This window comes from Aulonocara stuartgranti (assembly GCF_965226115.1).
Source record: "Aulonocara stuartgranti genome assembly, chromosome: 12".
Classification (NCBI taxonomy): domain Eukaryota; kingdom Metazoa; phylum Chordata; class Actinopteri; order Cichliformes; family Cichlidae; genus Aulonocara; species Aulonocara stuartgranti.
The window spans coordinates 9,766,472-9,780,221 of record NC_138948.1 but is presented as its reverse complement, the minus strand read 5'-3'; the positions used below and the strand labels follow the sequence as shown (position 1 = coordinate 9,780,221).

General features: G+C 42.1%; 1 protein-coding gene across 2 annotated transcripts; it reads right to left on the bottom strand.

Moving 5' to 3' along the window:
* Window positions 1-178: 178 nt before the first annotated feature.
* On the bottom strand, window positions 179-2,050 carry LOC309719411 (uncharacterized protein; the record flags this gene model as incomplete). 2 transcript variants are annotated; one of them, XM_082555525.1, is made up of 2 exons in its annotated part: window positions 1,500-2,044; window positions 179-732 (listed from the first exon to the last, which is right to left on the bottom strand). In XM_082555525.1, the coding sequence occupies exons 1-2, from the start codon at window positions 1,552-1,554 to the stop codon at window positions 179-181; spliced, it is 609 nt and encodes a 202-aa protein (XP_082411651.1). In that variant the 5' UTR covers window positions 1,555-2,044. The 2 variants fall into 2 exon arrangements, 1 of the variants encoding a protein (XP_082411651.1); XR_014280238.1 differs by having other exon boundaries at window positions 672-732; window positions 812-2,050.
* Between the last annotated feature and the right edge of the window lie 11,700 nt (window positions 2,051-13,750).

Here is a 13,750-nt window from a genome sequence, read left to right as displayed (position 1 = left end):
ACGTAGCTTATTTAAACTGGCTAACCCCGCAGGATGGGCTGGATCGTGATATATTTTATGCAATGTGCTTTCCATGATTTACAAACCACAAATGACTATGATGTTGATGTTAACAAGTCTTTTTATTTAATTTTCACAAAGACACAATCACAGACAATGGATACTTGGACACCCCACATTAAACCAGATGTAACCCAGCCCAGTAGTTTCCAATCATGCGGAGCATGGCTGGTTTAACACGGCGGGCGCAAGTACTTGCATCTAGCAGGTGCCCAATGTTGTCATTAATGGCGCATACTATATATCGCTCTGATCTCAGTTCACACATGATGTGTTCTGCAACTCTGCGGATTTGTGTTCCAGACCCATCTGCAGTGGATGAGCGTACAAACAGCCGGATGGCAGGGATGAATCGCTCAGTCTGGAGCCTTATCATCACATCATCATAGTAGGTGTCGAAGAAATACTCAGACAATTCCTGCAAGCAGCTGTGTTGCACCTGACTGGGGTGGCCTGTTTGGCATCCGTAACATGTCTCTTGTATAAACTCATTCAAAGCCAACATTAACAGGTGGAGAGTTGCGAGTTTGATGTCGATTACAGTTTCATCCCACAGGTCTGATATGAGGGGGTCCTGCGAGCATTGTGGTGAGGGTGGTGGAGTCTGGAGGGTCGGGATTAGCAGCTCTGTTGATGGTGACTCCAACAGGTCCCACGAGGGCGTGTCATTCTCTGTAAAATGAAAACCACAAGCTCTTAATTTGTCACATAGATACACACTCAACCCCACACACCCACACATTAAACCTACCAGTTTATTGTTTAGCTGTCGGAAGGTCTTATGATTTTAGGTTTACACAGGGTACCAGGCAAACCAGTCTTCGGACAACTCGCCAGATCGTCAAAAACAAGGCGCTTTCTAATACTCTCGTACGCAGTGTTGAGTCTGTCCTTCTTGATCGCGTCATCAATCTGGCTAAACAGACGCGACAAACCTCTCCAGTCGCACCACTGTATAAAAAACAAGTCCTTAAACCATCTTGTGCGCTCTTCGAGGTTTAGAGGGTATGGATTTAACCTCCAGTTTTCAAGCCCTCTGGAAGCAATAAGACTATCCCTGTCATCACATACACTGAGAAAAATAAAGTCGTCGGGGTTGCGATTGAAACGATCAGCCTCAACCCTGTAAAGCTCAGGGCCTGATGCACTGTTCCACTGGGAAACATACAGCAGCTCTGGGAAACCCACATTGTCCAGGTCCGCACACACTACGGTGCGGAAGAGCTTCCAGTTTTTAGTAGACATGACTTGGGCTTCCCCCCAAAACAATCCCTCACCACAATCTACACTAAGCACAACTGTCCCTTCGGTATATTTAATGGCATACACATACCCTTCGACGCCTCGATATTCTAACTTGAATACAGTTCCATCTGCGGCGTTTCCACAGCGTTGCTTTTTACGTTGAGGACCCCGACTGCATACTCCTGAAGACATACCTAGAGTGCCTATGGCATGGGCGATGTCCTGGCTGGGTGTCATTCCGAGCTCCATAGGTCGATGCGTCGGGGATCCTTAGCGAGCGCGATGTGTCGGTGCTCTAGGTCGATGCGTCGGGTATCCTTAGCGCAATGTGTCGGTGCTCTAGGTCGATGCGTCGGGGATCCTTAGCGCAATGTGTCGGTGCTCTAGGTCGATGCGTCGGGGATCCTTAGCGCAATGTGTCGGTGCTCTAGGTCGATGCGTCGGGGATCCTTAGCGCGATGTGTCGGTGCTCCTCAGACCGTGGCGGTGATGCTCTTAGAATGTGAAAGGATCGCTTTTATACCCATACAACCTAGCACATCCCACTAGGAGGAGTCGTTCCCGCCCAGAGGGTAAGAACACCTGAACACGCATGCGCACACACACACGAAACTGGTCAAATCGGTTTGGCTGGCCGCCATCTTGGACTAGTGCCATCGAATTACTGAACGCGCATGCGCACACGCACGAAACCGGTCAAACCGGTTCTCAAACCGGTTTGGTTGGCCGCCATCTTGGATAGGTGCCATCGTTCAGTTGGCCGCCATCTTGGATAGGTGCCATCGTATTACTACTGGGGTGGGCACGATACACCGTGTCCAAAGTACCATCAGGGTGTACACCCCACCCCTGGCATCGTTGCCCACCTCTCAATTTTAAATACACGTAGACATTGAGGGCTAGCAGGAGGGACCATGCGCTTACCTGCTGCTCTCTGGCAGGTAGCTCCAAGCCCTCCTGGGTTTTAAATGCACCTTAGAACACACATGCATCAACATTACAATGAGCGGGTGGAGGGAGGTTCGGAGTCTTCTCTCACCCCCGTTCTCTGCGACCTGCTGGAGCAGGGGGGCTAGGACTAGGAGGAGGAGTTGGCCGTCCGACTGCGGTCTGGAGTGTGGAGCCTTCCTGCTGCTGCGGAGTCGGGGCGGTCTGCCTCCCCCCACCGCAGGGAAAAGGGAAACACCACCTGGGTCTGGGTGCAGTTCCCCCCTCCAGGGGCGGGGGCACCTAGACCCGGTTTGTAGAGTACGCTTGGGGAGTGTGATCGTGTGTACAACGTCTCTTTATGTCTGTCTCCACGTTGGTTGAGTGTGGAGTAAGTGCATATGAGAGCATGAGGGTGGGAATGGATGTTTGTATCTGTGTGTGCCTGTATGTCTGTGTCTATATGTCAGGTTGGGTGTCAGGCGCCACCTCTCTGGGGACATCTCAGGCCCTCCAAGGTTTGGAGGCCTATCTCCCCCTACCACCACTTCCCCTGCCAGTGGCGGACCCCCTCAGACATCGGTGCGTTGGTGGTTCTTTGTGTCCGGGGATGGGCGTCCAGGTACACACCGGCTCACTCCTTGGCGGCCGCTTATCGGGGCCTGGAGCCTGGGGCTCGCTCGGGCCACTTCGGAGGTGGGGTGCCCCCGGCCTCTCGGCCTGGGGCTCGGTCACTCAGGCTGCCAGCGGAGCTCACGGGCGCGTCACTGCAACTCCCCCTGGCTTCTGCTCCGCGGCTGCTGAGTGAGCCCTCATCTGGGACTCTCCTCAGCTCTTTCTGGGACAGTGGCGCGGCTGCCCCTCTGTTGGTCTTCCTTGGTCTCTTGTGTTCTGGGGGCCTCTGGATGTCTGGAGTTTTGATCTCCTCCACACCTGCTTCACGCCCTGGAGGACGGGGCTGTGGCCCCCCCACACCCTCTAGCAGATTATTACATGAAGGAACCTTTTAAAAAAACAAAAAACAAGCGCGTCCATGCTCACAGGTGTACACACGGGTGATCACACCCACAAACTACACCCTTTTTGGCTCCTACCTCAAAGCACACTGTGTTCTGTTGATCTTATGTGCTGCACAATAATGTTTAATATTTAGTATTTACTGTCATATTCCCATATATCATTGTGATGTTGTTTATTCTATTACTCTTGTTCTCTTCTGCTTGCTTTCTTTTTTCTTTCTCAGCAGGTGATCCAGGTGATTGATATATGCATTTTTTTTTCTCTGCCCGTTCTGTTGGTTTTTGTCTTTTGCCCTTCTCCCCCGTCCCTCTTCTCAGCTGTTTCTCTTTCCCTCTTTCTTTCTCCCCTTCTTTCCCCCAGTCAAGTCTGTCCCGTATTCAGTAAGTGAAAATAAAATAAACAATAAAAGGTGAATCAAATGGACCATTACGGCAAGGCTGGGATGGTCAGTTTGGTAAAGTAAATCCGTTGGGCATCTTTCTTTGCCTTTAGACAACAATTCTGATGGCAAAAGAGCCAAACGGGACAGGCCAAAAAAAAAAAAAAAAAAAAATCATGGTTTAGTAACACAGTAACGCAGCAACAGCAGTGTAATTACTTTTTTTTTGCAATAGTAATCCTTTACTCGTAACTTGAAAAAACAGTAATGCGTTACTTTTAACATCTTACTGCTCATCTCTGGTAGGTGGTCCTTGTGGAATTGTTCTCTTTTACAATTGCATCTCACTGTTTTTCAGAGGAAGAGTGTGTGAAAAAAACCTGCTATCACAAATATTGGCAGCCCAAGCCAGATTACTATAGCTGACCAACAGCTCCCAGCTATGCACACCACCAAAGAGCAATAAAGATTAATATGGGCTTCCTTGCCCGTGGGGCCATAGATTTGCCACTTTATATCAATAAATATCTTTAGAAATGAATATAAAAAGACATGCGGCGATGGGGATATATGCCATATACATGTGTATACTGTATACATCAGCTCTGTGTGTGATTCTACTTTTAGCTGTTCCTGTAATCAAAAGAGATTGTCACAGCAGGTGGCTCTGCACTTTTGATTTGGTAGATTTTTATAGTTTTTAACGTCACATATTCTTCCTGACACAACCCCAAAGGGATTCATTTCTCCTCCCAGGATCAAGCCAGAGACTCTTTGTCTGTTAGGCGATTGTGTAAACCATTACACTGTGGAGTCACTAGCTCTGTGTAAACTGCATGCTTAAATATGTTGACTTTTGCATTCTTTGTTGCTGTTGTCCAAACTTCAGATGGCTGTGGTCTGATCTCTCTGTGTAGCTCCCTCTCTTCATGCTTTCCTTTTTTTTTCAGTCCATTTCCATCACTTTGTCTAGATCTCTGAATCTCCCTCTGTCCATCTGTTGCTTTCATTCTCTCGTCTTGCCTCCACCCCCTCCATCTGTCTTAGAGGTTTCACTAACAGGGTACTTGACAGGAGAGAAGTGTGCAGGGAGAGTGGCCTTTTTCTAGCAAGTCAGCTAGTCATCCAAGGCTAATTAAATATAGCTTCTGAGTGCTCGAGTCTCTCTTGCTCTCCTACCTCTTGGTGTCTCTGTCACTATCTTACTTAAAGTGGGTGCTTTTCCTGAACTGAATTAACACTCCTCCCTGTTTCTTACTTGCTTTCTCTCTCACACTCTCTCTATCCCTTGTTCCCAGTCATTGCCTTGGGCTCCTTACACTCAAATTAACCTTTCACTATAAAAATCACACAGGGGAGCAGTATCCAGACAGGTGTGTGTGTGTGTGTGTGTGTGTGTGTGTGTGTGTGTGTGTGTGTGTGTGTGTGTGTGTGTGTAAGAGAGAGAGGGGGGGGATGTAATGTGCATGAATCTGAGTGTGTGGCTGAGTTTACAGGGTCAGCCTGTAAGCCTCTGTCCATGTAATTGTGTATCAGAGTCTTAAATGAGCTCTATTTTCCCAAGCTGATCATGAGAGTGGACGGATGTTAGGTGGAACAGGTAAATCGAAGGTTCAGAATAGATGACGGGTTTACGGGTAAAACGGGAGGAACAGGATGTACATGCTTCCAAAATCTTCCAGCTCATAAGGAATTACACCAGAGACTCATTTATTCAACAGGCCCAGTCAGTTAATAAACTCATGTACATCAGTCTGTCTGTTAAAACTTTAGACGTGAAGTGTAGTAACACTGGTTGGGACTGTCAAGATAGCGTGTCTCCAGGGCTGGAAATTAAGCTTTCCTACTTATAAATGTTACATATTACTGACAAGCTGTGTCCAACAGGCTGACAGTGTGGTGTTCAGCCTGTTGGACACAGCAGTGAAGAGTAGGCGGATAAAAATTAGAGTATCCAATTTCCATGTTGTAGAGATAAGGAGAAGTGAGGGGAGCAGAAGGAAGGTACAAGAGTACGGAAGGGGCAGGAGCCAGTAGTAGAGTAAAATAAAGTGAAGTGAATTTTTAAAATCTGGATTTTATGTCTCTTTGGCTTCATGTTCCTCCTATACTTTTTTTCAAACCTAAACTTTCATGAAGGAAAAATTAGTTAACTTTTTAGGAAGAAGGTTTTGGAAGAAAAGGACAAACAGCAATACACAAAAAAGCTTAAACCCTATAGATGTTTTTATCACACCTCTTTCACTCTATGCTTAGCTGCATACCAGTATTGCAACCCAGTCTCACAGCAAAATGTGAACTAGATCCCAAAACATTTTTATCAGGCTTTTGTAGTCCTCTTTTGTGACAATCAGCACAACTTTGAAACAAATGTGTTACAACAAGAAGTAAATATGTCTAGAACATGTATATTGTAAATAGTCTCAAGTGGGGGCTAAAGACCAAAGCAAAACCAGTACATAAAATACTTTGGTATTTTTATTCATCTTTAGACATGAAAGGATGAATACAAATACTTTACTCCACCACTCATCTATCCATGTTCCAGACGTGGACTATTTCCCTTAAAAGTAGACAATAATTAATTAACCCAGTATCACAATAACGTCTGGGTTTTAAATATATATTATCTCCCGCTGCTAGTACTGATACTTCTGCATGCTGCATTTCATGCTTTGCCTCTACAAAGCGTGAAAAGGAGAGGATGACTAATCAAAGCATACGAGGACGTTTGGACAGATAGCAATCGTATTCAGGGACACAAACATAACGGTAAGACATTTGTGTTGCGAAATGTGATAAAAGGTGAAAATTCAGGACTAGAAACACAAATTAATACAGCAGAGGTTGTGAATATTTCACCTAGTATAAAAAAGGTGAGTTTGTTGTATTTTAGTAGCTAAAAGCTCCATACAGCACAGTAGCGGACAAAAGAATCTTTCGGGAGTAAAAAGTTGAAAAAAAATAAATAAAGCTGTTATTCCCCAACCACTAGTATCACAGCATCTGTCTGCAGTTGTAATCAGTATACTCTAACAGTGAAAACAAAAACAACTCAGCAATAACAAATATCACCATATCTCTTTAGATACAGCCAAACCTCTTAAACGGTTACATAGCTTGATTTGCAACCCTCTCACATATTAAACCTTTATCCTCTTTAAACTAGAAACCTTGCTCCTTCCATTTCTTATTCTAAGAGATCCGCCTCACTTACTGAAAGTTTCTGGGAATAAATACAAATCTGTGAAGGTTAAAATGTGGATTGTGTCTAACTATGGTCATTCGTGTAATTTATATTATAGAAAGTATGCTATAGTAAGTATTATAGTAAGCACTTTGCTAAATATTAATATGTTCATGTCTTTGTAAATCTCTAATTGGCTGTCCCAGTCTACTGAGCGAGTTGCTTTCTGTCTGAGTGGCGCTTTGTTTCCCGTTGTGTCTCTTTTTCTCGAGTGAGAGTTGTAAGGTAAAAAGAAATACGAGCGTTGGCTCGTCTGGTGTGTCTTTGAGTTTGTGCGTGTGCGATAGAGAGACAGTCATGTTGGGCACACAGATGGGAGAGCTGAAGACGATTAGAGTGGTATTACATTGTCACTGGGCTGGCACGCACCGCTTTAATTACCAAGTACAGCAAACACACAAAAAATTTTTAGAGACACAAATTTACGCAAACAGACACACGAGCACACTGATAGACAAATTCAAGCAAATATTACGCTACACACAAGCAAACTGATATAATGCAGCCCACGCACAGCGACACTCAACCACCTTATATGCAGCACAGATTTTGACACATACGTTAAATTTCGATTCTGCCTGTTTTTCGTCTAGTGAGTTCACATACTTTAGAAATCCAAAGTTTTTTTAATTTACACATTCCTAATGATACCCATTTTAAAAATCACATGTTACTGAGGGTCAAGATCATAACCAATCACCCTTTTCTTTTTCTTTATATGAAAATATAAAGCAACCTCTGCATTCTGCACTACATTGACAAAAATATTAAGCTACCTACACAATACATCAACAGTAGCTTTTATGTAATCTCATCCTAAATCCATAGGCATTAATATGTAGTTGGTCCTGCCTTTAAACCTGTAACTGTTTCCACTTTCCTGGAAGAATTTCAACAGGATTTTCGAGTGTGTCTGTGGGGACAGAAGAGCATTTGTGAGGTCAAACACACATTGAACTAGAAGGACTGGCTCACAATTTCTGTTCTTGCCTAAGGTATTTAATGTATTGAGATCAGGACTCTATGTAGACCAGTCAAGTCCTTGCCAACAGTATTCATTCAACTATGCTTTTATGAACTTTTCTTTGTGCACTGGGGTACAGCAATCCTGGAACAGAAAAGGATTTTCCCAGACTGTTACCATAAGGTTTAAAGCATAGAACTGTCCAAAATGTAGTATTGAGGCATTAAGATTTTGCTTTAGTAGAACTAAGGACCCCAGAACCACAGAAAATCAACCTCATGGCTCAATAAAATCAGGCAGTTAAAGTCCTCTTGGAATTCTTAGACTCATTCATCAGACTGCAGATAGAGAAGCATGATTCATCACCGCATGGACTACGTTCCCACTGCTCCAGAGTCCAGTGGCAGCGTACTTTACGGCATTCCATATGATGCTTGGCATTGTGCCTTGTGGAAACCCATGCCATGAAATTTCCAGCTCCAAAGCCTACTTCAGTGCACAATGCACTTCAGCACTTGATGACCCTCTTCTGTAACTTTACATGGTCTTCCACTTTGTGGTTGAGTTTCTGTGTATTTTGAGTTGTTTCCATTTTCCAGTAGTACTGCTTAAAGTTGACTGTGGAATATCTATGAAGGATGAAATTTCACAAACTGACTTGTGGCATCCAGTTACTGTACAACATTTAAATTCAGTGAGCTCTTTAAAACAACCCGTTCTTTCATAAATGTTTGTAAAGGCAGACTAAATGGCCAGATGATTGATTTCTACCTTTCTGGTAAAGGCACTCAAATCCCCTGAATTCAAACATGTAAGAAGTGCGGCCCAATACTTTTTGTCCATATAGTGTATTTTAGTCTTGTTCTGTCATGCAGTATCAGTTTTCACTGCAGCCCTGAACTTGTCTAAATATTATCTGACGGAGAACCTAAATGTCCAGTGCAATCAGACATCAAGGGTCTTAACCAGCCAGCTTCCCAGTACCATCTATGTGTGACTGTAGGAGCTGTGAGTGGGTATGACATGTGCTCCCTCTTGCAAGTCACACTCTTGCCTAAATGAAATGAACTATTTCTAGTAGTGAGAACAAGTTTGGACTATGTTGTTATGTGGGATACATATGAGAAAAGATGGCGTTTAAACGTGTTGTTCACCTCCCAACTTGTGTTACGCAGCCAATTTCCCTGGGCTGAAGGCCCAGTGTGTGTAAGTGGCTTGGTCTATACATGAATTCCAGTGATACATTGAAGCAGAAGCATAGGGATTCACAGATGGCACAGAGGGAGATTCAGTTCAACTCTATTTTACTTAAATAGTGCCAATTCACAGTAATAGTAAACTCCAATTGCTTTATATTATAGTGTAAAGAAACTAGAATATTAGGGAAAAAGCCCAACAATCAGACATCCCCACTAAGAGCAAGCAAGGAAAAAATACCTTTTAACAGGAAGAAACCTCTGGCAGAACCAGGCTCAGGGAGTGGCAGCCACCTTGATCCTGCCATGACCAGTTGAGGGTGAGCTAAAAGAAAAGACAGCAAAGACACACGTATGGGAGAGAGAGACATGATTTACAGTAATTCTACTACTACTTTCTAATGATTAAATGTAATAGTGGAACAAAATGGAGAGTGAAAGGACATAAGTGAAGAAGTACTCAGCGCATCATGGCAAGGCCTCAGCAGTGTAAGCCTCCATCCATTCATCCATTCCTATCCTGTTATCCTTATCGGGGTCACAGAAGAGGGGCCTGGAGGGGCTGGACCCTATTCTGGCTAACATCTGGTAAGAGGTGGGATACACCCTGGACAGATCACCAATAGAGAGGATGCCAGTTTTCCAAATCCAAACTGGGAGCTAGTTCCACAGAAGAGGGGCATGGATGCTTAAGGCTCTGCCTCCCATTCTACTTTTAAATACCCTACATACCACAAGTAAGCCAACAGTCTGAAAGCAGTCCTGTATTGGGACAGTATGGTTCCATGAGATCTCCATGATATAACGGGGCTTGATTCAAGTATGTGTATGTGAGGAGAAAGACTTTAAATTCAATTTTACGTTTAACTGGGAGCCAGTAAATATAAGTTAATATGAGGAAAATATGTCCTCTCTTTCTCTGTCAGTACTCTCACTGCAGTTTTTAAAGAGAAATTAAAGCAGTGAATTACAACAGTTCACCTTATGAGTAATGAATGCATGAACTTGTTTTTTACGCATCACACTAGGACAGGTTGTTTCTAATTTTAGCAACAAATACAATTAAGCAGTTCTACTTATATTTGTTTAATGTGCACACAGAAGGATATATGCTGGTAAAAGTGACTCCAAGATTTCTCACAGTGTAACTGGAGGCCAAGGTAATACCATCTAAAGTAAATATTAGGGCTGAGTACAATAACCTCAGTTTTGTCTGAAGTAGGCAATGAGAGGTCATACAGGCCTTTTTGTTTTTAAATGGTAAATGGCCTGTATTTATATAGCGCTTTACTTACTTTAAGACATGCCTGTAGTTTAACTAGTTGATTTGTGTCATGTGGCTTCATGAATAAATAAAGCTGGCTATCATCTGCATAGCAATGAAAATATATGTTGTGCTTTCTAATAATATTGCCTAGATAAGATAAAGTTAAGATATTAGATAAGATCGCTGAGTCAAGTAAAGGCTTTTTTAAGTAATGTTTTAAGTACTGCCACCTATGAAAGTCTTCAGAATCAAAAATGAAATGAAATGCCTGAATGAAATAACAGTTTAATAGATATAATACCTAATAAGACAATCAACTTCAATGGGAGATTGCCACAACAGCTGAAAAAATGGGAGATAACTTTGTTTCCTTGTTTAGGGGAAAACCACTGTGGAGAATGGTAATCTCAAGCACATGCAGGAATGGTGCTGAGGTCTGGTTTCCACAAGCAAGAACCAATACATTGCCCATAACCATTAACAAATACCGGTGCCATTACCCTTCCAAGGCAAATGCAGCATGAAAAGGAATAATAAAAGAATTGCTGTTCTACATCATGGCTTTATTCTCAGCACGTGTTTTCCAAGTCCTCAAAAGATCTCTGGTATTATTACCAAACGGTCCAGTTTTATTAAACTTGACTCCTACCAACTGTGTTCAGATGGGTTGGTCATTGGTTGAGCCTATTATACAATTTAAATAACTGTTATTATTCATATTCATCAAAACCTTTCAGTGCACTTCGGATTACAATCGTAGAAGATATAACTCCCATCACCACACAAATGTTTTAGCAAAGGCTAGAAGCAATCAGTAAACTAACTCTTGTTGAGGTTCAAAATATTGGGGATGGAGACAAGAGAAAAAACCACAATAACAACACTGGTCCGGTCGGGTTGAGTCAAACGATGATTTAATGATCACACACGTGGGAGATGGACACTGATGCAGACAGCCTCAAAATCTCAAAATGGTGGAGCATTGCTCAAACTTTTATAACCTCTGGTGCCTCCACCTTATCATAAAAAGCCTAAACATTCACATGCTCTCTCTCACACAGCGCCTAAGCTACGACCTTGGCTCCCTGTTTATCTGCTCCTGCTGAAATGGGGCAGAAAACTCCAGCACACTCTGTTCTCTTCTACTCAGACAAATTAGACAATAACCTTCTGCGAACAGTATTTCTTATAACTCAGCAATATAATGCATCATAAAACAATATCATTCATTCACAACAAGTCAGCAATTTAATGTAATGCAAATCAGTTTAACTAATGCAATAGTTATCAGCTTCTTCTAATTCAGGAGAATAATGCAAACTAAAACTACATAATAATTCACAATCTTTAATTAGGGGTATAACATGGCATAAAATAATATCATAATTTTACACTCTGTATGGATTTTCTTGCAATATGCACTAAGGAATTGAGTAAACTGACACCAAAATAAAACCATGTTTTGTTTGAAGGGTTTTTTTTGTTTGTTTACTTGTTTGTCTTTTGTGATCTGAATCAGTCAACACTCACTGGAGTCACTCTTTGTCCCCGTCTCTGTTCAAACAAACATAAAAAATGTTTGTACTGAGTGGCTGAGGAAATCAGAATAGCATGAAAAATGTTTCAGTCTTTCAGAATGTTCATAATTAAGCTGCATCGTTTGTTATTCAACAAAATAAGTCACTGACAAAATGTTGTCAAAAATCCAATATTCAAATGTATATACATAGTTTCACGAGACGAATGTCTGCTATTTACATTGTGTTCATATTGGCTTCACTTTCTCTCACTCTCTCTCTCACACACACACATAATAATGCCTATAAATTTGATTATTTAGAATATACGTTTATACAGACATTTTATTTCCTCTGCAGACACATACATACTGTAAATTCACTCACAGAATGATAATAACAAGACAGCATTTTACGCAACATGGAGGGAACAAAAGTACTTTAATATTTCAGACAGTGATAAATGCTATTGTTAGCTTATCAGCTTGTCAGGCATACTGAGTGTTAAACATTTTTAAAACTCCATTGTATGGGGACTGTTCTGTAAACCATCTCAAAAAGACTTCACAAGTCATGGAAACTAATATATAAGGAAGCAAAGTGTGTAAGTGTTGCATTTAACTTAAACTTGTCCCTGTGACAACCTGGAAAATGAAGAATTCGAAGATATGGTTAATGTTATGAGATACTTCTTTTTGTAACTGTAAGAACTAGTTTTGGTGTCAAAACTAAAACCAAAGGGCACCTAAATAATAATAAAAAAACATAAGGGGAACAAATCTATGCAGAATAAATTCATAATGGTCCTGAAAGACATCTGCCTGCAAAAACCTTTCCAGCCTCTTTAGTTCTCTGTGTTAAACTGTATGCTCTCCTACATGTCGTTTAAGTGATTTTATTATGTTAGATCAGACCTCAGGGACAAGTGCGCAGGTTTGAGGACTTGCTGAAATTATGTATAAACAAAGAGTAAAGCTGTGCACATACTGGAAAGCAATTCACTGGTTGGACATTGCTTTGAAGTTGAAGGTTGATCACTTCTGGACATCCCACATTCTGGTTGCCTAGGTAACTATCAGATGTATTTACTGTCAGTTCATATGTCGTATCAACCATATCGTGTGCTCTCAGTGCAGTGCTTTTAATCACTCACCTGGAAGTTGGAAAAAGTTTTTCTTGGGCTCTCGCAACTTCCCCAGCAAAGTACTAGAAAAAGGTCTGTTTCAGTCCTCCCCCAAAAGGTTGATTCTGTTCATCTGGACGTAGCGTTTTCATGCAAATGAGTCCTTCAGACCGGAACAATACTGAAAGAATACTGTTTCAGTATTTCTCTTACGTTCACTATATAATATTTCATTTACCAAAAGCTTGTGACCAATTTCAATGCTACCTACAAAAAATTATTATTCTATATAACGTCTTCATATCTACATGCATGTATTTATGCTTCTACAAATATGCTGAACAGAAATGCTGAATAGAAAAAATTAAACATGAAAGAATGTCAAAGGAAAGATAATTGAAAACAATTTTCTTACCCTGTGTAAAACCCATCTACAGCCTTTTGGGACAAAAACAGGAGGGAAGCTGTTGAGGAGGGAAAAGGGAGAAGGAGGAGTGGGGAGGGTCAAGAGCTCAATCTATCCCTCAGATGAAAAGCAAACGGCAATCTGTGCGGCACAAACATGCGTGTCATCCCTGGGAATTGGCTGGTGGTTGGTGGCTCATCAGGTTCCTTCTTTCTCTTTTTCTGTGCAAATGGGAAAGAAGTAGAAAAAAAAGAAAATGAGAGAGAGAGAGAGCAAGGGAGGGAAAGAGAGAGAGAGGGAGGCATTTATATTGCATTGGACTGGATGCTATGATGCCTGTTAAACTGATGTCGCAGCTCCCCAGAGAAGGGAGAGGGCAAGAGTAAAAGACCAAAAACA